Consider the following 26995-nt stretch of genomic DNA (forward strand, 5'->3'; position numbering starts at 1 on the left):
AATTATGATAATCGTAGCGAAATTTTCGTAACGATATTTTATCAAATTAACAGCATAAAAAGTGTAAAAAGCCAATTTATACAGTTCATTATAAGTTTTTCTTCAATTGTGTGTTAATATTTCATGATATTAGTCAATAATTTAGAATATTTTGTGTAAACACCTAAACTGTTACTTTACGCTAGGGCTTGACAAAATGTTCATATGACTGTATCGATAACTTGTCGGTATATTAGTAGGTAGGTATGGAATTAGTTGTTCACAAGACATCATTAAGATATTAACCTTTATAACCGACTTAAAATAATAACGATTGTTATAATACCTTTTTTGAAGGCGCACATGTTCAGCGATAAATTTAAACTTCACTTTCCAACACATTACTTACATTTTAACCACTTTTTCACGGCTTTGCCGCCAACACAAGGAAACACAAGACAGCGTATAGTTGTACACAGCGTATACACACCCAACCCAACTTGTCAGGCGGAAAAGGCGCGAAATTCAAATTTTCTTTGGTAAGTTAACTATTTGCGCCTACTGTTAACACTTAGCATGTGTTTGTAGAGTTGTGCCCGCTCGGTCTTTAAAAAGAGCGCTCCGATCTCGGTCAATCGGTCAAACGAACTAGTTCGCTCTTTTAGGTCCTTTAGTTCAGGAGCAAATCTCGAGATCTGAATGAGTATGACTAGGTTATATCTTGCTCTCGCTCGCAAATAAACAGAGCGAGAGCGTGAGAGAGCGAATTTCTTGACCTTGACTCATTCCGATCATTCGCTCCCGACCGATTTGTTACTTGGTACTGAGGGCGAACCACGTTCGACGTGTTGCCTCTCTGTCGCACTTGTAAATTCGTACGTAAGTGTGACAGGGAGGCAACCCGTCGAACGTGGTTCGCGGTAGGCCCGCTGACATACCGACTACTGAACTAAAGGACCGAGACCGATTAAGAGCGCTTAAGATGAACTAGTTCCTTTCGGTCTATGGTGGGATTTCATTCCTTTTAGTTCTTCGGTCCTGACCGACTCAAGCCTATGTGTTTGTGTTAACGACATTGCACATGTTACACCACTCGCACCCGCATACGACAGAAACCTGCTTTATCAACGCGAGTCACCTGCTTTACCGACAGTGCCGCATTCCATAATGCTTGTTCGGACTACGTTAGTAATTTAGTCAAGTAGCGAGTATTTTAGTTACTAAACGTCCCAGAACACCAAACCAGGGTGAGAAAAATAAAAAATCGCAATGAGTGGCGATACGATTTTAAGTCGACACGAGTCTCGAATTAACTATTCGCAAATGTATTACAATACATATGGCCCTTAAAATGTTCGATAAAGTTACGTAATGTGCTAATTATCGCACTAGTGCGGTAAAGTAGCTCCATATGTACTGTAAAATAAGTAACAATATATATTTGACCATTGTGACACATGTGTACCTATATATTTGACCATTTTGATGCTGTTATCACTATCAGTATTGTTATTTACTATGCGTCCGCTGTAAAAGAAAATTAAAGGTACTAAAGGCACTAATAAGGTCTAATAGTAGTAATAATACTCATACCTATTACATTTTTTATAAAAACAAACACATTTGAAAAAGTAGTCAATAAAGCAGTTAAACATCGATAGATTATTAATATGTTGTAACATGACATCACTATTTTTGTTCGCACATAGACAATTTACGCACACACTTGCATTTCATTTTTGGTCACACTTTTGAAGTTTGACAGTCGTTCTATACTATCCTATTTCTATGATTTGGCTACGGAACCCTAAAAAATGAACACGCTAATAAGATAAGGAGGCTAATTGATGTCAATTTTGAATACCATGCTTCTCTTTGAGGCCTAGTAAATAAGGCCGTTTTTGCGAATATTTGAAGTGCACTAGCGCCTTAAGAAAAAAAGTATAAAAAAAAGCAAAACAGTCCGACACAGATAGGTATTAATAATGATAATCTGTATTGAAAATATCATTGGTCTAGCTTCAAAAACCACGGAGAAAACGAGTATGACAAAGATGGATGGAATGCAATAATAAATGAAAAATAACAAATTTCTTCGTAGTACATTACGATACAATTGCGAAAAATAGGAAATTCGAAACGAGTGGCGATAAATTAAAACACGACCGAAGGGAGTGTTTTAAATCGACACGAGTTGCGAATTACCTATTCGCACATGTATCGTACAACGATTTACAGTACATATGGCCCTTTAAATGTTCGACACAGTAATGTAATATGCTAATTGTAAAGTAGCAACATAAGGCCTGTACTGAAAAAAAATCTGTAAATTTCAAACCCCTCTAATTTTGTTTCTAAGCAAGATGATTACGGCATTTTTACCGCGATAAAAAGTCTTATTATTATATTATATATTCCAATATAAATAATTCTGGTTTAATGCTGTTCAACTTTACACCAGTAAATAGAAGAGATGACTGAAAATTGGGCTTTTCCAAAAAGCAAGAAAATTTGCAACATCCTACATGCCTGATTTCGAAACACTAAAATTTAACTCGAAGTTTCGTGCATTTCATAATAAATAACTAATTTAGTATGTTGTCTTTTGAATAGAGGCCTCGAAGGGGCAGATCTCTAGGAACAAGTAACCCTGGGCCCATCTCAAAGTTTGCTAATAGAATTTGCGAAAACGAAGCATGCCTGTCATAATTATCGTAAAAACTGAGGTAGATATATGCGGCTAAAGTGCAAATAACTACGATGAAAGTCAATTCAGTTCTTCGTACGAAGGTTAGGAAGGTTAGGAGTTACAGAAAATGTGTGTTACTTAAGTCTAGGCCAATTCGAAAATCATACAATTTTCTTCGTACAAAAATCGCAATTGGTCGTTGACATAGAATAGAGTAAGAGCTTCAAACGTCCTGCAGTGCCGTTCTCTCAGCCATTATTGGGCTCAAATCAAAAATGTATTAAAAGAGAAGAATGAAACAGCCAAAAAACATAAACAATTCCAGCAGGTGACGGGCTGATGCAGGCAAATATGAAAAACGGGTCCGTAAAAAGCTGCCACTGAATGCGCTAGGAAGAAGCTGCCTATGACTCCTACAGAAAAAAATATGAATAAAAAAACTGACAAATACCTAAATTAAAAGTCGCTTTTTATTGTAGTTATTCTAAAAACCCTAGTTTGTTCTCAATCGCATCAGTTTTATTCATTTGAAATTACCAGTTTTTTTCGGTATGTACTGTAAACTGTACTGTAAAAATATTGTTTTACTTCGTATGAAAAAATAACTGCATTCCCGTTGCCAGGGAGGTTTTGGGGTTATACTTAGCAAGTTTTACTATGGGACCAACCCATAAAAAAAAACCTCCCATAGAAAATGGCCCAGCCAAAATATATGAAACAGCCAAATTTTTTTTTTGCGATTTCGGGGTTGGTCTTTTAGTAAAAGTTGATTAGTATAATCCTAAAACTTCCCTGGCAACAGGAATGTAGTTATTTATTAGCCATTAGGGATTGCAAACCGGATTGATTTCCAATCCGGCCGGATCCGGCCGGATTTTGGCGATGATCCGGCCGGATCCGGCCGGACCGGATCCGGATTGGTATAGGGATATTAAAGTTAATTAAATGACATGTTTTTCTAGTTTTTTGCGTAATAAGTATTCCTAAATCTATAATTTGAAGTTAATAAATAACTTCTTAACAATAAAATAGAACTTAGTAGTAAAAAGTGTTACAATTTCAATATCACTTTAAAAACAAAATATGAAATCGGTTTTTTATTATATTTAACCATTCACAAGTGCTCAAATTTTCGATTATAATTATGAATTTGATTAGTTTCCAAAGCCTGATGATGGGATGTGGGGTGGGAAATGGAACTCCTTTAAAGGACAAGTTTTCGTAACTGTTCTTTGAATGAATTCTTTGTAACGTTGACGTCCATTCTAGTAACGAAAGAAGATATTTTACTTTTAACCAAAATTATATTACATGCGCTCCAATATTATCTTGCTCTCATTTTTTTGTGCGAGAAAGTAGTAGACTGTATGATTTAAAAAATTGATTTTTAGGGATAGAAGGGCAAATTATAGGGAACGAAACACGACACGGCGATCTCGTGCAAAAATAACAGAGTGTAGGATTAAAACCATTACGGAAAGGGACTCTCTAAGAAAAGTTACATGGATCAAATAAAGAATTAGCTAGACGTAGAGTAGAATGGTTTTCACAGATCAAAAATACGTTTTTATAAAAATTATCTGATTCATAACATTGATATATTTTCACCTATACAATACATACCAGAAGATGAAGGAAATTGCATAAAATTGGATGAAATTGTGAAGACAAAAGATTCTCTCTTAAATTTGAATAGAAAAGAATCTAAATTCTATCATATATATATATATATAATCGCAGTAAACTAAAGATTATCAATATTATCATATATTTATTCACACATATTGATGAGCTCAACTCAAGTCGGTTGAGTACCGCCGACTTAAACCTGCTCATTTCTTGAGTTTTAATGTCCTATATCACAACATTAACCTTCTCTCTAGCATAAATTACAAATGCCTTCCATGGCATTTCCATACTTTAATTTTTCCTTCTATTACAGTATTTATGTAATCGTCATATCATGCCACCAACATGAAAGAAAAATAAATTCTCTCCTGTTCCCAGTTATCGTCATAATAAATATATTTTTATCTCACTAAATTTAAACTTGTTGATTAGTTTTTTGTTCTTTTCAACTTCATACCGCTCATCCGTCGCTTTTTCCTCATCTAAAACGCACAGCGCGTGCAGTATTTAGGTGTTTTTTTATTTTACCGGATCCGGTCCGGATCCGGTGATTTTTACCGGATCCGGTAGCTCCTGAAAAGTGCCGGATCCGGCCGGATTACCGGATCCGCCGGACCGGATTGCAATCCCTATTAGCCATCCTGTATAATATAATTGGCGTAAAGGATGGTATTAACACTGATTACACCACCCTATCCTACATACCTATCATCCTACCGCGAAAAGTAATGGGCAAATAAATAACAAACCACCAAAAGTCTACAAAGCTCACTCATACACATTTGCCCGTGGACAAACTTAACCGTGGGCAAATATGTAGGTAACTAAGAATCGTATAAAATGAAAAGCGTCAAATGAAATATAAAATTTTATTTCCTGCTGTTGAAAGAAAATCATAGTGTATTTTTCTTTTTTCGTTTCTCTTGTTTATATTTTTATCGTCTATATAGTTTGTACAATTTACAATTAAAGCATATACTTGTTAATATGATTTTGATTTAATAATATAAAATTATACATAGAATAGAGCACATTAAAGAACTTAGTTTATTGAGAGGGCCTATAAGTTAGTGCCTATCTTAATAGTATACCTAGAAAAGATAATTAAATTAATGAACAGTTCGAGAGATGCAGTAAATTAAGAATCGTAAGAAAAAAGAAAAAGTTTATCTAAAGTTATGGAAAGACTATATGACTATTAATGGAATTTGTATTGTCAGTCATGTTATCAAAATATACTATTATACCTACTTATTACGTAGGGACGGACAAACCTTAAGATATAGTATACAAATAAAAAAAAGAAATTAATTACCTACTTACATTAAAACACCTACATTTACGTCTTGTGGGTCATTGCACATTACCTATTATGTAGGTCAGTGTCATTTTTTTACCAATATTCAAAAAATTATAAAGGCATCATATTAAGGCATAGATACGACTTTTTTTATCACAACATCTTGAATTTAAACAAATGATATAATATTTCTTTACATAAACGTAGTTAGTAGTTCATTAATTGAGATCGTGCACTTCTGGTAAATTTATAAAAATAGATATATGTAATATCTAATACTTACTATAAAATTAGAAATAAAATTCATAATACAATAACACATTTCGTAACGTAAGGCACTCCTGTTGCATATTCAGTATATGTATATACATTTTTTTTTTTTATTATCTGAAAATTGATTAACTTCTAACTCGTGAATCAATGTTAAAAATGCAAAAATATCCAACACATTCCATTCAGTCTTTTTTCATTCATTGCTATTTACTAATAATGACGTTATGCCTGTCTTCGCCTCAGACCGAATACTCACAGATAATACGTGTAATGTCTAAGATAAATTCTTTTCAAAAGTTGACGCCTGGGAATCAGTTACCACAAAAACTACACCATCTGTCAAACTCATAGGCATGATTTATCTTTCGTGACATCTCTTCTACAATCAATTATAACTCTGCTTCTAACATCATTTCATTTGCTATTAAAGTAATAAATGTATGGTCTTAAATGGCAGTGATATTCTGTGCGCCTAATGAATTATTTAAGAAACACAATCACCTAATTTATATTACATAGCAGTCTCCAGTGGTTGACTATACGTTCTGCTCGCTTCAGTTAAAGGTAAAGAACTAGACTCTGTGTTATCGTCGAACTCAAAATTAGTTTCTAGTAACGCTTCAGATTTAGACCTTCCGACTAAGCCTGGCGTTGGCGAGGCATCGAATTCTCGAGATAAATCTTGGGGACTTGAATCGTAGCTTGGAATATGGTCAGAGAAGTCTGGAGTGTACACTGGCGGATGCGGCGGGCTTGGCAGATTGTCTTCGTAATACTGCTGTTGATCTGAAAGTTATTTTTTTTTTAACAATGTAGAAAAATCTGACAGGCAATAATTTCATACAAATTTTCAGCTATCTTTAGAAAAGATCGCTTTTTTAACCGACAAGTCTGTTGTCTACCCGAGGGGGGTAGTATAAAGTAGATTTTGAACTATTGTTTTCTGTACAAGTATTTATTTTTGATCTATTAAGGACTTGGAGGATTTAACAATCGGAGCCTTTAAGAGCTCGACCCTCTGTCGAAAACATCGGCCAATGCTCATATGTATTGTATGGACTGACGTTTATCTGACATGGCCATTTGAACGCTACATACAAATAGCCATACATTTGACATGCCCCTTCCCCGCAAAAAGCGGCATACTGCTTTGTATAGAAAATTACAGACAAGGCGTCTCCAGTTGTTAAATCCTCCAAGCTTAAGGGTGTGTAATAATGAATAAATAGCCTATATTGTATAAATAGTTTCCAGATACATATTATTATAGCATAACCTATATTGTATAAATAGTTTCCAGATACTACCTACATATATAATAATGTGTGAAACTTACCAGTAATAGGCTTTCTTTGGCCAAATGTAGTAGTTGGCATAGCGCCCGGTTGTGGCTGCTCTGGCATTTTCGATCTCAGCTCCATAAGGAAAGATAACTTTGGTTGTGTGCCAAAGTTAGGAGCACCATATGGACTATACTTTGCTTCTCTCTCTAACCCATTCTTCAGATCTAAGGTATCTGTTTTCCCTCGCAAAGGCAATGTGTCCGATGTGAAGTATTGCGAATCACTCATGGGAGATAATGTGTCATCATCTTGAGGAGATTGCAGACCACCGGGATGATGTATTATGGGTATTTCTTCAGTGGTTACCGTATTCATTGAGGGAGCACCACTGGTCGCGTTCGAATTGTCTCTGTAGCCTTCGTTTTTGTATGCCAGATTGTATGGGCGGTTGTTGTTTTGTGGGACCGAATACTCTGGTGAAGCGGGTTTTTTAATAAAAGTGCTGTGCTTCAGTTGCATAATGTTCGGGTTAGGGTTGTGAGCTTCGTAGATATCATAGCTTTGGGTGTCTTCCATGGAAGAATTGAACTGACTTTTCTCCATTGACTCGATGGATGTCGTGGACGCAAGCATCTTTCTATAATCAGAGCCTTTGGTTAAAGTCTCTGTAGATCTAGTACTCTGAAAGAGAACACATTTTTCGTTAGTTTTATTTACATTTTCCATGAATAATATTTTGTTTTCTATACCAGATCATCAACATCCACGCGTACCATTTGAGTTAATTTTCGTCTATAAGTATTATCTGGAAAACCTCCATTGATGCTGCCGATGGACCTGACAGAATGGAGTGACTGCCTTATAGAATTGCGACGTTCTAGCCGTTGGGTATGTCTGAAATTTGAAATAAACCACATAAGAAGTGAAATTACTTGATTCATTAAAACTCATAACGTGACTATGATCAATTAAATGAGGTAATTCTTACCTGTGTTTAGACTTTGAATACCAGCAGACCAAGGCTGCACCAACCAACACCACAACTAATGCCAAAATACCAATAAAAGCCACCGCCAACATATCACCCTGCCAGGCCATGGGGTCTATTGTGATCTTTGGATCTGTAAAACCAAATGCAAATAGAATAGAATATAATCAAATTTATTCACGACGTTTAAACAACAAAAACCAACACATGTCACGAAAACACTTCATAACCTCACTGAAAAGGTTTCCACTCAGTTTGGTGTTAAGGTATTCACACCTTGACGCTGGTCTTCCGTGGAAACCCTTCCAAAAACGCGAAATAGCTATACAAATAAAATGAGCTCTTGTATCTTACTAAACTTATAAGATATATAGTCATATTTGTATATCTAATTTAGCCACTGAATAATAAGTAAAATAACAGCCGAAAACCTTGTTAATTTTTAATTTTGCACTAAAAGGAGAACTTACCAATCTCACAAATAAAGGCATGTTTCTGGTTACATTCAGTAACTTCAACACTGGAGATAGCGAACGAAGTGCATTGCGTGAGATAGTCAATGTGTTGCACCCACACGCGGTCACCGTATTGGAAAAATTGGTTTTGGGCTTGGATGAAGTTGTACAGTGCTTCGTAGTTGCCAGTTACGTATGGCAGAGATGCGTTGTCAGACTGAAATGAAAGGACATTAATATCAGTCAGTTTATATCCCGTTTTCTGAAAAATAATGACTTTTACTGATAAAAAAAAATTGTATGTGAGTGTTCCTAGTTGTCTACGGAACTCTAAAAATGAAGTAGCACAAAATTAATATCCTTTAACAGAATTATAACTGATTTCAAACAACAGTATGCCATCATTGTATGGTCTTCATCAGAATTCCACTTCACCAAAGGTTGACATCACCCAAATCACTAATAAGTGTGCCTATATTTGACAAGTTTCCTCAATTTCTCCAAGAATCAACAAGTATCCTCAGAGTCCTAAGACCTTGGCCTGATGACTTTCGAACCAACTGTAATGATGACTTACCAAACAAAAGTTGCTAGCGTCAACAAATGTCATAGGTGCTCCAATGTACATGAAGCACGTTCCGGCAACAGCATCCCAACCGGGTGGGCACTTGCCTCCTCCAAGGACTGTCAAATTGTTCATGTAGTAGGGCCTGTAGTCCACTTCCAATAAAAGTGGATTATCTGACTGATCTCTAATTCGGCCGGCAACGGCTAAGGTCTCGTTATAACTCCAATAGTTATGTTTAGCATCTATCCGAGTACGCCAGAGCTCCAGAGCGCTATAAGATAAATATAATTTTAAATTAATTTTTAACAAGCAGAAACGTCTGCGAACGATGCGATTAAGCTTAGAATCAATTTAAAAGTTGAAAAATTACTGCCTTGGGTGATCCAAAGGGCGTGAATTCAGGTCTCACCCAAGGCAGTAATTTTTCCACTTTTAAATTTATTCTAAGCTTAAATAGATATAATAATAACGGTGTTCAAAATTCATACAGTGAAAACCCACAACCATCAGAAACAAAGATGAACCTTGACCAGCCAATTGATGCATAACCTTCATTGAGATCCGGTTAGAAGGACCACATGACAGAAAATGTAAGAGTTAATCAATAGTTAGATGATTTCAGCTAATTAACGCAGGGTTAACGAGATCAGACGTACTGAGATATAAAAAGGTTTCTCAGAAATTAATAAGAAATAACGATGAAATTAATAATTATGATTTTGCGTCAAATATTTTTTATTCTGAAATAAATACGTAAGCATAATTTTATTTCAAAAATTAACATATTAAAGGTTATTTTTTATCTTTGACCAATGACCATACAGATTATGTAGCAAACTCTGAAAGATGAATTTGTTGATCACATTGAACACGTTTTACTAAGGGAACAAACAGGAATTGGAGAAAAAAATTGCTGTTCCGCAGAAAACATCAACGTGTTTGTTATTAGCTAAAGTGCATATAATTTTATTTCAATCTAAAAAAGCTGATACGTGAGGTGCTAGATAATGAGTGACGTGGTAATGAATTATATTTCTTTTTTTAACGAGACTTACCTTATCGCATTTGGATTATAGTCAACAAAGCTATGGTCCGGCGCAGCCATGCAACAGAAACATGCAAATCAGAATTTTATAATATAGACCAAAGGGCATGTTCAAATTTTATCTGCATCAAACTCTATCATGCATAAAACTTTACAGAACAGCAATTAAGTTATGTTGTAGTTTTTACAACTATCTTTCCCATAAAATTTTGACTTTCGAATTGAAGGTACCAGATTACCTAGGTACATACTCACATAGATCTATTAACTGTAATCATCTCGTAATCATTGTCGGGATTAAAGAAAATATTATCCACATAATGTTGCCCTGCGGTACCCGCTACCACTGTTGCTCGCCCTTCGCGATCTAATGCATAATTTCTGAAATCATATGCAAAATATGAAACATTGGTATAATACCAGTATCGGAAATATTGGCATTCAATTACACAAATAAGGTAATGACATAAATATATTAAAAATGACCGTCACAGCAAAAAATATACCTACCTAATTCTGTAGGTAATTTATACATATGTGAACTTAAACCGAGTTTGATTAACTTATCAAACTAAAGATAGGTCCAAGTAGTAACACATTTTGGAAAAATCATCATAAAATACAATGATAAGTATTGTAATGAATGCATGTTTGAGCATGTTACTTACTTATAAAATCCATTGTGAGACGTAGTTTGGTAAATAGGCAGTCTAACTTTATCAAAACCAGCCACCTCCAGGATTCTCTGGCCAGTGTTTTGATGGACGTAGTTGTGTGTGAAATTGGAGACAACTTGACGCAGTACAATTACATCCTTGAATTGTACATTATTGCGAGTGAAATAATTTCTATATATTGTGACTTCTTGGTACGGTGATGATTGACGTCCTAAAAACGTAAAATATTTTTTTACTCTTAATAGTTGTACTGTACTTGTACAATTTCAAATATAAGTATTAAGGAAGTAAATATGTACCTTCTACTTTAAGACTTGGTAAGTCGTGATTTAAGAAAAATAGATTATTGTGTATCCATCCTCGTAACGAAGTAGCAGAACTCCTGGAGTCAGCTCTCAAAGCCAAGCCACCAACATTACCGCGTACGAGGTTGTGCTAAAAAAATAAATGTTTTTATTACTATTTTTGTGGCATTTATTTTGTAAGGGCGACACAATAGAGTCAATAGTTTAGGTGCTCTTACTCGGAATACAAAGGTTTGGGTATTTTGGACGTCAAGTCTCACTGCGGCTTGGCACGACGTGAAATTTCCATAAAGTTTGAGACAGTTATCTATAAGTTCATTTCTAGTAATAGCGACAAGAGGGTTTACTTCGCCCACTGAAGTATAACTAATAGCGCCATCCCTGTTCTTCGTAAATACACTGCTAGATATATTATGATGCACGTCACGACCTTAAAGAAAAAAAAAATACAATGTTAAATGGTCATTGTTCATGTAAGACATGATCATCCGAAAATAGTGCGACATTGAGTAGGAAAATAAACATAAATAACAAAATACACTTACTGAATCCAATAGAAGATATAGGCAAGGTTACTATTTCAGCAATGAATCCATGAACCGAGGATGCGCCATTAGCGAATAATTTTACGCTTAAACTGGCTCCGACAGTCTTAAAAAGTTTCTTTTCATCAGGAGATCCATTTTCTAAATATCCAATTTGAGGTGCTGTTATATTATAAATATCTCCGTCGTATAAAGTCAACGAATCTCGTTTCCCGTAGTTCATTGTATGATTGAACAAGTTGAACTGCAGAAGCCTGAATCCAAATGGTTTTACTCTGTACATGCTTTTGAATATTTTGACACAGTTTACAGGATTATTGTCATACTTGTAATAAATAATGACTCTCTCCTCAACTGTTATAACTTTGCTACTGTCGCAGATATCAACGAGAGAAAACAGGTGATATGGCAGATTCAGATCCTTTAATGGTGTAAAGCTGGACTCTTCAGACTCCCTACCTTCTCCTGTCATCGATATTGCGCTGAGCCCTTCACCTAATACATCATCTACAGCATTAAACATCATGTCTATCGAATCGGTGGGAGACACAATGTTTATGCCGTGATAGGCACACTGACTTATGTTTACGTTTCTTATTCGCGGATTTTTAACAATGCTTTGAATAGCGGGTGAGCGTTCATTGTGAAGAACACCAGCGCCTGTTATATGAACATGTTCTAAAGCGCTCTCTACTTTCCTCATGGTTTCATGCGTATGATGATCATGAATTCTATGTTCATAAAGAGAATATTCGAATTCTGGATTAGCAAATCTTATGCCTCCCCAATATTCTAAAGACTCGTCTAGATTTCTCTTGCCGCAATGTATGAATACGTATTCCGAGTCCCATTTACATTCATGTCGATGACCGTACAGCTGACCATTTAGTCTTATGGGACAGTCTTCATAACGATCCTCAGTACCGACACATTGCAAAGGCTCGGGCCAGGACCATATGCGGGATAAGGAGTTGCTGTGATATTCTACTCGTCTGTCGTGTGCGAAGAATACGTTTATTGGATCAAAGCCTAGTTCTCTACAAACCACTTGAGCATTTCTTTCAGTAAAGCGATTGTCACACATGGGCACCCATTGTAATGTGGTTCGATTGTAATATTCCAAGAAACCCTCGTGGTTTTTATCTAAAAGGTTATCATTTATTGAACAGTTACGTCCCGTGCATAGTCTAATGGAGTCTTGCACCATGAGAGTCTCTAATTGCCTTCTTTGTTTATGGTGATAGGAAGAATAATGGGCGACATCCCTCTTTTCAATTTTGTTACTTTCAGCAATGTTCGATATTTTTAGTGGTCTCATTAGTATTGGCAACTGAGCATGGCCAATTGCCTGGAGTGTGCCCATGACCAAAATTCCAACATCTGGAGGAAATTCTAGTATAACGCCTGGGGTGATAGTGAGTGTTACATCGGGCATAACTGTTATGTCTGACTTTACTATATATGGATTTATGCGAGCTTCAATGGTAAGATCTTGCGTGAGCCGGCCGCCAAGGTTATTGACATCCATGGGGGTTTGAGGGCTAAAGGAAACTGATAAACTAGAATCAAAGTTATCTTCTAGTAAATACGGTAAATAAGTAGCAATGGCATGATTGTTCCAATCATCAAAATCGAATATTTGTCTTTTGATTTCTTTTTCATCCGAACTTCCCCACCAATTTTCAGTAACATCTAGTAAATTATTTGTCTTGGCTGTTTTGATACCAGCCAGAAGAGTATATTGCAGATCGTTCTTGCCAAACAAGTTTCTGCTGACTTTAACTTTCTGAATTCCTTTAAAACCGAGTGCATACGTGGGATCAATACTTTTGACTAATGAACCTCGAGTTACTTGATGCACAGGTCTGTTATTTTTTACTTGATTATAAATGAACACTGCGTACACTAGTCCCATGATTTCGCTTTGGCTGTCCATAAAGAATTGAACCATGAATTGACCATTGTTCCGTTCAATCAGATTTCCGTCAACTTTCATTTTCTTTTCCATACCGCGAACAACGATGCATCCAGTTTTACAATTGTTATTAGTAAATACATTTTTTGTTACGTTAACCTCTGCAAAGTGGCCGTCAATAGAGAGGCCAAAATTTTGATTGGCGCGCCAAGTGTTATTGTTCATATAAACGGAATGCGTGAAATTTTCATTATATTGCCATACATAAGGCAGACTTATTTCAAAACCTCCTAGTTTATTCCGTTCTACGGTATTGTCTTGAAGGATATAGTGATACAAGTTATTAGAACTCCTCAAATCGCGCGCAAAGTGATAAATTCCTTTTCCGTTGTCTGTTATCAAACTACTATTAATCATAATCGTTATCTCGGTTATGTTGCTTTCGTGAATATCCCAAAATGGCGTATTGATAAACACAGCTTCTTCTTTATTGTGTGCTATTTCACAATTGATGATTTTAATTGTTTCGTTAGCTTTTCGTAAAAAGTGATCGCCAAGCTCGTTTAAGTACCTGTTGTAATAAAGGGATCTGATACCTTTCGTGTTACCTTTTATTTTGGTATTCACAACCTGAAGTGTTGGTACCGGTCCTTTGACAATTCTATTTCGTAGATTTTGTACAGGTGCAATAATAGTGCTGATAACGAGGACAACACCTCCCAGGGCAGTCTTTCCACTTTCATATGTGAGTACGACACCGAAACTGTTACTTGTTGTAGGAAATGTGGATAGGTCACGATCAAGACACCACTTTGTACTACCTTCGTTTATATTTTGTGAATCATATATGCATATCATTTCTGTAGAAAAATTGTGGATTGGGTTTAAAAGTTGAAGTCCAAGAACATATCCTGGGTTGCATTTGATGTTGTAAGTTTTTACGATATTTTCATCGTAATGCTTAGTAAACACAATATGCCGCGTTTCTCCATTTGCTAAACTTATATCTGTTTCAAATTCGGGTAACATGATCGGATGGTAATTTGATTCATCCATATTGAAGCCTGGATCTAAATTAAACCAGCCAGCAATTTCTCTTTGTTGTAAGCCGGGTATGTGAGGGTTGTGAGATATACCAGCAATGTTATTGTTTTCTATGACTGAACTATACACCTTTAAGCCAAGTTGTTTGAAGCTTATACCACTCCCTCGATTATTACTGAATTCTGAATTACGAACGGTATTTATAGCGTCAGCCCCGTACAAATCGGAATATATAATACCTAACCCATCATGATAATTGTTAGCAATTTTTACACTTTCTAATCCATGTCTGGAAAAATCCAATTGCAGTGCAGGTTTGAAAGTATTAGATGAATAATCCAGGAGTCCCGCTTTTTCGATACTGACATACTGTAAATCTGATCTTTCTGAGATAACACTGAACCTTACTCCAGCCCAACTGGTCTCATAGCAGCGAATTCCTACATCATTTTCATGAGAACACGAATTTTCAAAGTTTTCCATAGTTTCCGCTTTACACTTCGTTATATCGTCATCGAATTCTGTACATTCGACGTTAGATAAAATAACATCTTCAGTCATTCCAGCAGAAGGTATTTCACTTGGTTCGAGGAACCAATCATTAGGATTTAACGCTAATCCAAGCTGGTGACAGACGAGAGCAGCATTGATTACATTCCATTTATAATTACACACGGTACCCCACCTGTCATTAATTCTTACTTGCAGTCTTCCTTCATGCTGCGTCCTACCACCCAAGAGGCGAATAGGCACTATTGGTTCTGAATATCCAGGTGTGGTTGGTTCGACTTCTGGATCTGTTTCGTAAACACTGTCGTTTGTCATAATCACTTCTTCTTTAAGAGTAAATGTAATATCACTGGGTCTCTTCCCTCTTGCATCTAATTTTCCTGCTATCATCATACCTATAGCTGGAGGAAACTTTAATGTAACTCCGGATTGTATTACCAATTTGCCACCAGGACGTACATTAATATCTTTGTCTACATCGTATTCTCCGGGTCGTAGTATTTCTATCCCTTCCACTTCTCCACCAACGGTAAAAGTACCAGGAATATTAAATTGCGGGACATACAGTTGATTATAATTAATTTGTGTTGCACCAGGATTGCTACTATGTAGTAAATAAGGCATGTAACTAATCTTTGCTAAATTATATCGGTCTTTTCTGTGAAATAACCTATTATATACTTTTTCTTCTTCGCCCGAACCGAGCCAGTTATATGTGCAATTTAAAATTTTGCTTTGATCTTCAACATGAGAACCAATCTCATACTGAGCCTCAGGATTGTTAATAATATTCCTGTACACGTCAATATTGCTAGAAGCTAGTACAATCGTGGCAGCTACTCGACTTCTCGGTGTTAAACGGGATGATACTCCTTCCAGAGGTTCAAATGGTTCCCTTACTTTATTCTCTTTTAAATAGTTTCTGGAGAATAATATGTACTGAAGATCGCTGTATGGAGATAGTCCCAAATTCACCACAAAGGGTCCTTTATTACCAAAGAAATAATTGTGCTGTATGTTAAAATGAGCAGGTAGTATTTCGAACTCCTCTATGTGTTTTCCCTCCATCCTATTTAAGATAACAACAGCGCCGTATTCACCATGTTCGAAATAATTATATTCTATTCGTCCAATAATATTAAGAGCTGGTTGTATCTTTATAGGCACCTTCTGGCTTTGGTAAAAACGATTGTGACCAATTTGTAAATTTAATGGTTTCTTTGGCATGATCAATCTCCAACACGTAGATATATCGATTGTACTTTCCATGCTCATATTAAACCAATTTCCTGTAATGTTTATCCAACTGTCTCTACAGAAATTACCATGTAATATACCCACATCTAGATTCTTAAATATCTCAGAATATTCAATAACCGTCGTTTGGTTTGTTGGGAGGTATTCGGTTTCTTGAGTATTATTAATCCATACAGCGACACCGTAGCCTTGGTTAGAACTCAATATGCTTCGTGATATGTTTCTGTTACCACCCGTAACTGTTATATTTATACCATCGCCTTGGTTAAAAGAAATTCTACTTTCTGTTACATTGACATCTCCAGCTCCGTTTACAACTTGCAATCCTGCTACGTGATTGTTATTTGATATCGATGTTCGGTGTATATGGATTTGCGATCGTAAATTTTCTATAACGACTCCTCTGCCATTATTATCAGAAATAATTGTATCAGTCACATTTAAATCATACACTTTGTTTACACCCGAAGTCAGCCTTAGAAAACCCGTTATATCGGTTCTTGTATTTGCTTTAAATCGAACATACATTCGGTTTCTTGTAGACGTCACACTCTGCGGTCTTGAGTAGTTTCTCAAGCTAAATGATATTAAAAGTTTATCATTCACAGTTAAACCGTCGTAAACAAATATTTCTCCAGTGTCGTTGCGATTCGTTAATATCTTAAGAAAGCTTAAAGTTAAAACATGATCAGCTCTCGTATAAAATTTCTGTTCACAATCTCGTTCCATATTCGAATATCTCGATTGTTCTACAGTCATCTGTATAGGGAACGTCTGACTAGGTGTAGAAGCCATTGTACAGAGATCAAATATTTCGCTTCGATCAAACTTTTCGTCAATGTTCATTTCATGCACAACATATTTTACTCCATCCCCACCATTATCGTGAATCAAACAATTCTCAATCTTGGTCATGCCGTACGTAGAATTCACATAGACACCGTAACCTCTATTGTTTTGTATGGTGCAGTTGTTAATTACTATGGGCGCGTTTGGTGACGTCACGTTGATTGCGTTAAAAGCAGAGTTGGATATTTCAATGTCTCTCATAACTGGTGGTACCCCTATTACATCTAAAGCACTAGTAGCATTATTATCTCTTCCTAGACCAGCGTTTCTTATAGTGATATGCTCGAGTCTTGACATGGATGTAGGTACGTATAAAGTGTTAGCAGCGGTAAGAATTCTTTCATATACTGCATTTTCAAAACGCAATCCTCGCCAATGTCTGCCGGAATTGCCGAGTTCATTATCATCGTGATGGGGCGAGCATTGAATAGCAAGGTCGGGATGGTAGTCGCAGACACCAGAACCTAATTGACGCGAGTTCCAGTCGCACTGGAACAGGTCATACTCCGTTCCTCTACACTTGGGTTCCTCAAATAATAGACGAGCGCGTCGACCCGGTTGCCGATCCATCCAATTGTAAAATGACCCTCCCATAAAACCAAGCTGTCTGCATGCTGTTTCCATGTCATTAATGGTCCAACTGAAAGAGAAAGACATCATGAATAATTGTTGTAAATAACAATTCATATAAATTTCCAACTAAAATATTCCATAATTTAATTTACAGTATATATCGGTCTACTTTACCGCACTATTGTGATAATGAGCACATTACGTAACTATCTATGTCGAAAATTTAAAGGGTCATATGTGCTGTAAAACATTGTACGATATATGTGCAAATAGGTAATTCGCAACTCGTGTCAATTTAAAACACTCCCTTCGACCGTGTTTTAATTTATCGCCACTCGTTGCGAATTTGCTATTTTTCGCACTAGTATCGTACTATACTATTACTTAACTTCTTGAGGTCCCGTGTCATCGAACAAGCGAGCGAAGGGAAGCGAAGTTATTATATTCTTGGAACACACCGCTGGCGATGTTTTTAAGCTGACTATCATTGGATAGTTTGATGGACGATAACTTAATTACCTACATTTGTTATAATTTAAATGAAATTAGGTAAACGTGTAGTCAACTACAAAAATCTCAAAATAAATCAAAATAAATCTAAATTTAAATAAGCCTAAATTATTTTGTCATTAAATTGAGCAGTAGCAAGAAAATGAGCCAGCTTGATCAAGGGGTTATGAAGCTAGAAGAGCCTAGAAGGCCAAAAAGCAATTTGTAAGGGGTCTTGCTATTCTGGTCACTTATTTGCAAGAAAGTATCGTCGAGTTTGGTATCAAATGAAAGTACTCAGTTTACACATTTATAATTTTGTTTTTTACTAAAGTTTAATACTTGAACAAAAAAATCAAATCATAGACAGCGCACTTCACTCCGTCAATAACACCTAGGTTAGGTTCTAAGCTACTCTAGCGCTACTCTGGAGAGATTTGGAACTATTATTTATAGCTGACACGCTACTCTGGAGAGATTTGGAACTATTATTTATAGCTGACAGCTGGACACTTTTGCAACAGTTCTACCATAAGAGATTTCACTCCTTTTAATTCCACACTCCATAGGCTTACCACCACAGATACCTACAGTTTATTTTAATCTCTATGGTGACGTAAAGCTATCAGCAACTATCAGTTAAGGGCTCCACCGATCTTTTTTTTTTCGATCTACGATGACGACGTCGAAACGTCCGATGACCGCGGTTCAATTTCAATTTATTCAATATTGTATTGTCATGTACATAATAGGTGTTACATTATATAAAGTCAGATCATTACACCCTGTAAGGGCACACAATAATATTATTCTAGACCTTTATATAAGGTAACATAATAATAAGGTTTTCGATCCTTTGCCGACTAAGTAGGTGGATTCAATTGATTTATCTTTTTGGTTAACCGCAAGTTTTCAGTTCGGGGAGAATGACTAGTAAATAATATATATTACACAGATTTTAGAGTCTATTGCCATTGCCAGCTAGGCCAGACGGCCAGCCCAGACGCAAACCATTTTTCGCCAATATGATTAAATTGTCTGATTAGATCAGGTGGTGCGGACGCAAACACCAATTTGGTTCCCCGATTCCGGCCTCTATGCAATGGAGGTGCGAACGCAAGAATACCAATTTGTGACTAGTATTCGCGTTTGGAGGCATTTTTTTAAATTTAGAACGCTTAAATAAATAAATCTAAAATTGGTGATTAAATTGGAAATTTGTTCATCCCGGAGATTCAATCGGCCGATTTGATCATGCCTTCTGAACTGGTCACCGGATCTCAGGAGGTCAAGAGGTAAATAAATACAACAGCTACTTACTTTCTAGAATTGGTACAGACAGATCTCCATTGACCTCGATGTAACAATTGCACCCTTCCTGCTAATATTGAGGGTCCGTCAACCAGCCGAATATCAGGAATGGGTTTGCTTGACTTAGGAGGCTCTTCGGTACTTGTAAAGGTAATACCATTTTGATGTGCACCCTGGAACGAAACAAAACATACAATTACCCTCCGCTCGAGCAAGGCTGTAAAGAAGTGGTTAGAGGTATAGTGGTAATCAAGCTAACGGCCCGCCTGATAAGTGGTTAAGTTGCCGTAAGTAAGGCCATATTTAAAGTCCAATTAGAAATTTATTGCACCATTTGCACCTACTGTAGAATCTTACCTTTGACCCAAAATTACGAACATATTGCTCCTAAAGCGTTGATTTTCAAATAGTTTGTATTGTTGTTTTCAGTTTCTCAATAATTCCATTCAAAGAATTAACTCAAGCGGTACCGAAGACTGACCATTGAGTAGAAGAATAGACGGAAGTACAATTCCGACACCGATTTTTTTTGCAATCTCCTCGAACGACCTAAGTAACCAAGGTAAGTTTTTGTAATATGTCCGCTATTGCAGATTTGTAATTGTATTATTTCCGTTGACACTTTCATTTATAATCAGATAAAAGAGAGGGGGAGATAGTGTGTTTTACGATACTGATGATTTATATCTTGACGACCGGTCTGGCCTAGTGGGTAGTGCTAGTGCTAGTGACTCTGCCTATGAAGCCGATGGTCCGGGGTTCAAATCTCGGTAAAGGCACTTATTTGTGTGATGAGCACACATATTTGTTTGAGTTAAGTGTTTTCTATGTATATAAGTATGTATTTCTCTATATACGTATGTATATCGTCAGATCGTCACCTAGTACCCATAGTACAAGGTTTGTTTAGTTGAGGCTAGGTCGATTTGTGTAAGATTATATATATAGTATATTCAGCGAATTAATTGCAATCTAAATAAAATAAAAGTTTTCTTTTGTATAAGATTCTATCGGGCAATATTCAAAATTGAACGAGACTGCTGTTTACATAGAAAACATCAGAGTGTAGTGACATACTGCCTACATTTATAACCCAAAACAGAAGTCGATTACGGAGGTTGTTGGCAGCATGACATCATACACACCGTCGTGATGGCCGGCCGGCATCGGCATCCGGCAACCCACGTACTGGCTTACTGGCTATATCGACGTATGCCTTTCTACTAATTTACAAAACATTGGAACTATGCTAAGGTAGGCCCTAGTATGATTTGAACCCGAATTCTGTAACAAATTTGCGTATTTGAAAATGTCACTTATACTCGTCTGCCTGTGATCATGCAATGAACTCCGCAAGTGGTGGAATATAGCATATGGCCCTGCATGCGCGCACGCGTCGATGCGCCCTTGCACTTCACGCTAGATATGGCTTCCTGCCTTTTCATGCATCCCCATTCATTCCGTCACGAACTGCTGGCTACCAACTGTTACAATGCGAAATTGTACAGAAATGCGGCCGTGTGATGACATTCCTGGGACGTCGACAAGCCTTACTGATGTGAAGGATTAGAATTAACTATTATATCTTTTTTAGGGTTCCGTAGCCAAATGGCAAAAACCGGAACCCTTATAGATTCGTCATGTCCGTCTGTCTGTCCGATTTTTATTCTCTATCTAGTTTTGTCTTGTAGTTGGTCTTATCTATTTAAAATGGATATATGTTTTAGCATGTCTCTACGACATATTACCGTGAAAATACACATTTTAGTATTCTGTCTTAAAACTCCTAAAAATGCAATTATTTAAATAAATATACAATTTCGGTTTTAATTAAGAGAATTCGTATAGTTCTTTAAAATAAAGACCAAGTAGCATTATTATGGCAGTTGTGGTAAGCCACAACGGCCATAATAATGTCGAACTAATGATCAAAATGAACGAAAAAGAAATGTTTTTTTTCTCTGGTTTTATTGAAATATCCGTTCTTTTCCGTTTTTCAAGTATTTTTCAGAAAATGTATGAAAAAAAAAATGAAATTAAAACATTTCAAGGGGATATTACTTATGAGCATAAAATATTTATTTCGAGGACTATTTTTTCGTTTTCGGAAATATTACTCAAAAATGTATAAGAATAAAACAAAGAAAAAATATTTTAATGAATTGTTATAACAAGGAACCGAAATCGAAACAAAGACCCAAGTGAGTGCATCTATATGATTGAGTGAAATACCACCGACTTTACCCGACGGGAACATTCCCCTCTAAAAGAAATATGTTTCTAATGACATCCTGACATAATGACAAAGGAGCGCAACAAACTGTATCCCCCTTATTCATAAACGTCTACTAAAGTTGACAAGCATTGTTATAATTTATTTATTTTTAATATATATATTTTTTTGAGAAACCTACATTTTTAATATATTAGGTGTATTGAAGTAATTATACAATTGTTTTTATTTTATATAACCTTGTACATTAACTTTATTTTTACAAATGTTCAGATAATGATGATTTTTTGCCGTTTCTTGCGTAATGGTACGGAACCCTTCGTGCGCAAGTCCGACTCGCATTTGACCGGTTATTTTTTATTGTAGGTACACGTCATAAATGTAACCTGATGTGCTAACTTCAAGTTTCTGGCCATAGTAGCTCCCGCTTTGCTTTACTTCAAAATTTCAACTCCTTACTCCTTCAGGGGATGAATTTTTATAAACGCTGAAATAACTTATTCTATAATACAATATGCGCATATACAAAGTTTCAAGTTCCGCATTTAAATTTTTTTGTTTGATCTGTATACTTATTATTAACCCCTTTTTCACCATATTAGGGGATTAATTTTCAAAAACACTGACATTAGTTTTCTTGTATTTTTATAATGTATCTTTTTAACGTAGTTTTAAATCCCTAGCTTAAAAATAAAACTTGAATCCCATTCAAACTTTCAGCTCCTTTTTCACCACCTTAGGGGATGAATTTTTAAAATCACTGAAATTAGTTTTCTTGTATTCTAACAATATGCAAATATACAAAGTTTCAAGTTCCGCACTCGAAAAACATTTTGATCTTCATACAAACTTTCAACCCCTTTTTCGACACCATAGGGGATGATTTTTTTAAAACACTGAAATAAGTTTTCTTGTATTCTAACAATATGCAAATATAAAAAGTTTCAAGTTCCGCACTCGAAAAACATTTTAATCTCCATACAAACTTTCAACCCTTTTTCACCACCTTAGGGGATGAATTTTTAGAAACACTGAAATTAGTTTTCATGTATTCTAACAATATGCAAATATACAAAGTTTCAAGTTCCGCACTCGAAAAACATTTTGATCTCCATACAAACTTTCAACCTCTTTTTCACCACCTTAGGGGATGAATTTTTAAAAACGCTGAAATTCCTTCTCTTTAAATAAAATAACTTTTTACAAAGTTTCAAGTTCCACGCTTAAAATACAATTTGAACCTAATACAAACTTTCAACCCCATTTGAACCCTTTTAGGGGATGAATTTTTAAAAACTCTGAAATAACTATTTTTACGAAGTTTCAAGTTCCTAACTTACTATAAAATTTGTACCCCAAGACAAACATTCATCCCCTTTTAACCCCCTTATGGGTTATATTTTGAATAACTTTCAGTTAATGCTATTTTGTTATCTTATACGAGTATTATGCCTTTTTAAGAAGTTTCATAGCATTCATAGTGGATTCAAACTTTCAACCCCTTTTTGACCTCTTTAGGGGATGAATTTTTAATAACGCTGAAATTACTTTTCTTGTGTTTTAATAATATCCCTACGTACAAAGTTTCAAATCCCGCACTCAAAAAAATATTTGATCTCCATACAATATTTCAACCCCATTTTCACCACCTTAGGGGACGAATTTTCAAAAACGCTGAAATTAGTTTTCTTCTATTTTAATAAAATACCTTTTTACACAGTGTCTAGTTCCTAGCTTAAAATAAAACTTGAACCTCATACATACTTTCATCCCCTTTTTAAACCCCTTAGTGGTTGAATTTCTCAAAATCGCTTCTTAGCTCTTGTACACTATAAATACAACCTAGTGTGTAAATTTCAACTTTCTAGCGTTTGTAGTTTCGGCTCTGCGTTTATGAGTCAGTCAGGACACTTGCATTTATATATATGACTATTATCACCGGCATTAAGAAAACAATCGACGAAAATGACAGATTAAACGGATTGAAAAATAGAGAAATTTGACAAAAAAAAATTTTTTTTTCGGCTTTGTTTTTATCGAACAAATGACAACTGACATTTGGAGTATTTGTTTTAGAGAATATTGAAAAAAAAAGGTGTTTTGAAATTTTCTGGATTTTTTTCCGCTTTTTGCAACGCTATTCGCTAATACTATTAGAACAAATTAAATTATTTTCAGAAAATATTTTAATTTGTTTTTATTTGAAGTAGAAACACTACTATAAAAATTATAAACTGAAAGCCCGCAAGCGATATCTGCGATAGCAGAGGACGCTGATTTGATTCCAGCCTGGGGCACTCTGGAGGCCTTGGTCACTTTTTCTTAGTATATGACATTTATTTCAGGCTATTCGCTAATGTCCGTGTAAGGCGTGTAATTTACTTTCTATACATCTCGCTCGCACTAATATGTGAGTACGAGCGAGATCCGTAGAAAGTAAGTTACGCATACGCTAGGGAATGTCAGTATCAAACTGTTAGCCGTACTGTTCGCGTAATTAGAATTTTAAGGCAGGTCGTCAGAAGTCCGTTAAATAGTTCCGCGTGGTTAGCCACCAACGGCAAAATACATAAAAAAATCTCACACCGGCACAGCCCGCACGGGTTGAAAGGACGGCGCAAGGACGCCTTTAAAGTCATCGAGACATAATGACTCACAAAAAATGTTGAGTAATATAAAAACGAAACTTGGACTCTCAGCATTACTTTCTAGTAAGAAAAGTTAATTCGAGCTAAAATGTTTAAGTAAACCAATAATTGCTCATTTATTTATATGCTATGTAAATGTTTTTACTTATGGCATTGATTGCTAAACACCTATAGATAATAGAACTTATACACGAGAAATCATTAAATTATCTTATCTAATCTAGCAAGCTGTACGAGTATATGATAAAACATTTACTACGAGAAAGAAACAACAAAAAAATTCAAAATATGAGAAGAAGTTGAGCGACATTTTTAGGACGTTTAGTTGTATCTGTACTTATATCAGCCCGCGTTGCCAACATGCCAATCGTTAATGCCCCGTAGCGAACGAAATGCGACTGTCACTGTCGCACTAATATGAAAGAATGATAGAGAGAGATGACTAAGCTAAGCGGAGCGTTAGCGGATTGGCATGTTGGCTACGCGGGCTGATTAGAAGTAGATGACCACGTGAGATGGAACTCCGAGCACAAATAATTATGATTAGATATTCTTTTGATCGGTAAGCAGTCTGTCGTAAATTATAAATATACAATTAATATTTAACCAACATCCGAACTAACAAAAACTGCCATTAAAATAATTAAAGGCAGGAGAGTATCCCAAACAAAGCTCAATCACGTCCCGCCATGTCCGTCTGTCTGTCCGTCCTCCGCGGCTTTGCTCCGTGATCGTTAGTGCTAGAAAGCTGCAATTTGGCATGTATAAATAAATCAAGCATGGCAACATTCGCAACAGAACGTTAAAATAAAAACTTCACAATTATTATACAATCATGATATCATAGAGAGCTTTTCAGTCGAGTATCGTGTTTAGGCAACGAAGCTTGCAGAGTTCTAATATCGAAATAAATATTATAGTTGAGTTGGGAGCCCATATATGAAAAGTACGCAATTATGGTTTGGTATACGCAATCTTAATTCAACTACAATTACATTCGACGAGTAGAAACAAATATTTTTAGGGTACCTACCTCCCAATGGCCTCCCATACAAAATGATTTGCCTTTTTAGGGTTCCGTAGCGAAATGGCAAAAAACGGAACCCTTATAGATTCGTCATGTCCGTCTGTCTGTCCGATTCTGTCACAGCCACTTTTTTCCGAAACTATAAGAGCTATATTGTTCAAACTTAGTAAGTGGATGTATTCTATGAACCGCATTAAGATGTTCACACAAAAATAGAAAAAAAACAATAAATTTTGGGGGTTCCCCATACTTAGAACTGAAACTCAAAAAATCTTTTTTCACCAAACCCATACGTGTGGGGTATCTATGGATAGGTCTTCAAAAATGATATTGAGGTTTCTAATATCATTTTTTTCTAAAATGAATAGTTTGCGCGAGAGACACTTCCAAAGAGGTAAAATGTGTGTCCCCCCCCCCCCCGTAACTTCTAAAACAACAGAATGAAAAAACTAAAAAAAAAAATATGATATACATTACCATGCAAACTTCCACCGAAAATTGTTTTGAACGAGATCTAGTGAGTAGTTTTTTTTAATACGTCATAAAAATTTTAAAAACATTTTTTCATCAAACCCATACGTGTGGGGTATCTATGGATAGGTCTTCAAAAATGATATTTAGGTTCCTAATATCATTTTTTCCTAAACTGAATAGTTTGCGCGAGAGACACTTCTAAAGTGGTAAAATGTGTGTCCAAAGTGGTAAAATGTTGAACAAGATCTAGTAAGTAGATTTTTTTTAATACGTCTTAAATGGTACGGAACCCTTCATGCGCGAGTCCGACTCGCACTTGGCCGCTTTTTCGTTTTAATCTAATGATCTGCGGTATCGTTAGTTAGGTCTTTCAAAACGAATAAGGGTCTTTTTTTATAAATATGAATATTTTCGGAAAAAATCGCTTCTTAACTTTTGAACCATGAGTCCAAAAACTATAGCGAACATGATCAGTCTAGACTAGACGATATTGAGTTATTGCAAAAGTCTTCTCTCCTTAGTAAAAAGACGTACAGTCAGCGTCAAATACTTCGTAGCAGTCAAAGTGGCCAAATAGTTCGGTACACCATACTAAATATATGGTGTACCGAACTATTTGGCTACTTTGACTGCTACGAAGTGTTTGACGCTGACTGTACAAAGCGCTGCGAAGGTACTCCCTCATGCTTATAATGTACATGCTACTTACTAATAGCCCCCATTTAGCCTATTCTAACGGAATGGTAACTACGGAACCCTACACTGAGCATGGCCCGGCATGCTCTTGGTCGATTTTTTCATTACATAATTCAATTTGTGATTGTGTGATCTTAGTAATGGGTCCCACTATGCGGCATGCAATTTTATGGGCATACGGTGCAGTTGCATTATTAATTTAGTCTTATAAAATATCCAAGTATATGAAGTTG

The 26995-nt window shown here is 35.9% G+C and overlaps 1 protein-coding gene across 2 annotated transcripts in view; it reads right to left on the reverse strand.

Annotated features, from left to right (window-relative positions):
* Positions 1–5152: 5152 nt before the first annotated feature.
* Positions 5153–26995, reverse strand: part of LOC133534771 (protein bark beetle) — a 35818-nt gene continuing 13975 nt past the window's right edge. Inside the window, exons 2-14 of one of the 2 annotated variants that reach the window (XM_061874037.1) lie at positions 19694–19857; positions 11737–17951; positions 11410–11621; positions 11186–11321; positions 10878–11097; positions 10465–10590; positions 10220–10249; positions 9174–9435; positions 8612–8813; positions 8142–8274; positions 7927–8047; positions 7207–7834; positions 5153–6656 (exon numbers count right to left, since the gene is read on the reverse strand). In XM_061874037.1, the coding sequence (XP_061730021.1) occupies positions 6382–6656; positions 7207–7834; positions 7927–8047; positions 8142–8274; positions 8612–8813; positions 9174–9435; positions 10220–10249; positions 10465–10590; positions 10878–11097; positions 11186–11321; positions 11410–11621; positions 11737–17951; positions 19694–19857 (8724 nt within the window). In that variant the 3' untranslated portion in view covers positions 5153–6381. The remainder of the gene's footprint in view (positions 6657–7206; positions 7835–7926; positions 8048–8141; positions 8275–8611; positions 8814–9173; positions 9436–10219; positions 10250–10464; positions 10591–10877; positions 11098–11185; positions 11322–11409; positions 11622–11736; positions 17952–19693; positions 19858–26995) is intronic. The other variant, XM_061874038.1, reaches the window with a different exon arrangement.

This window comes from Cydia pomonella, chromosome 2 (genome assembly GCF_033807575.1).
Source record: "Cydia pomonella isolate Wapato2018A chromosome 2, ilCydPomo1, whole genome shotgun sequence".
NCBI lineage: Eukaryota > Metazoa > Arthropoda > Insecta > Lepidoptera > Tortricidae > Cydia > Cydia pomonella.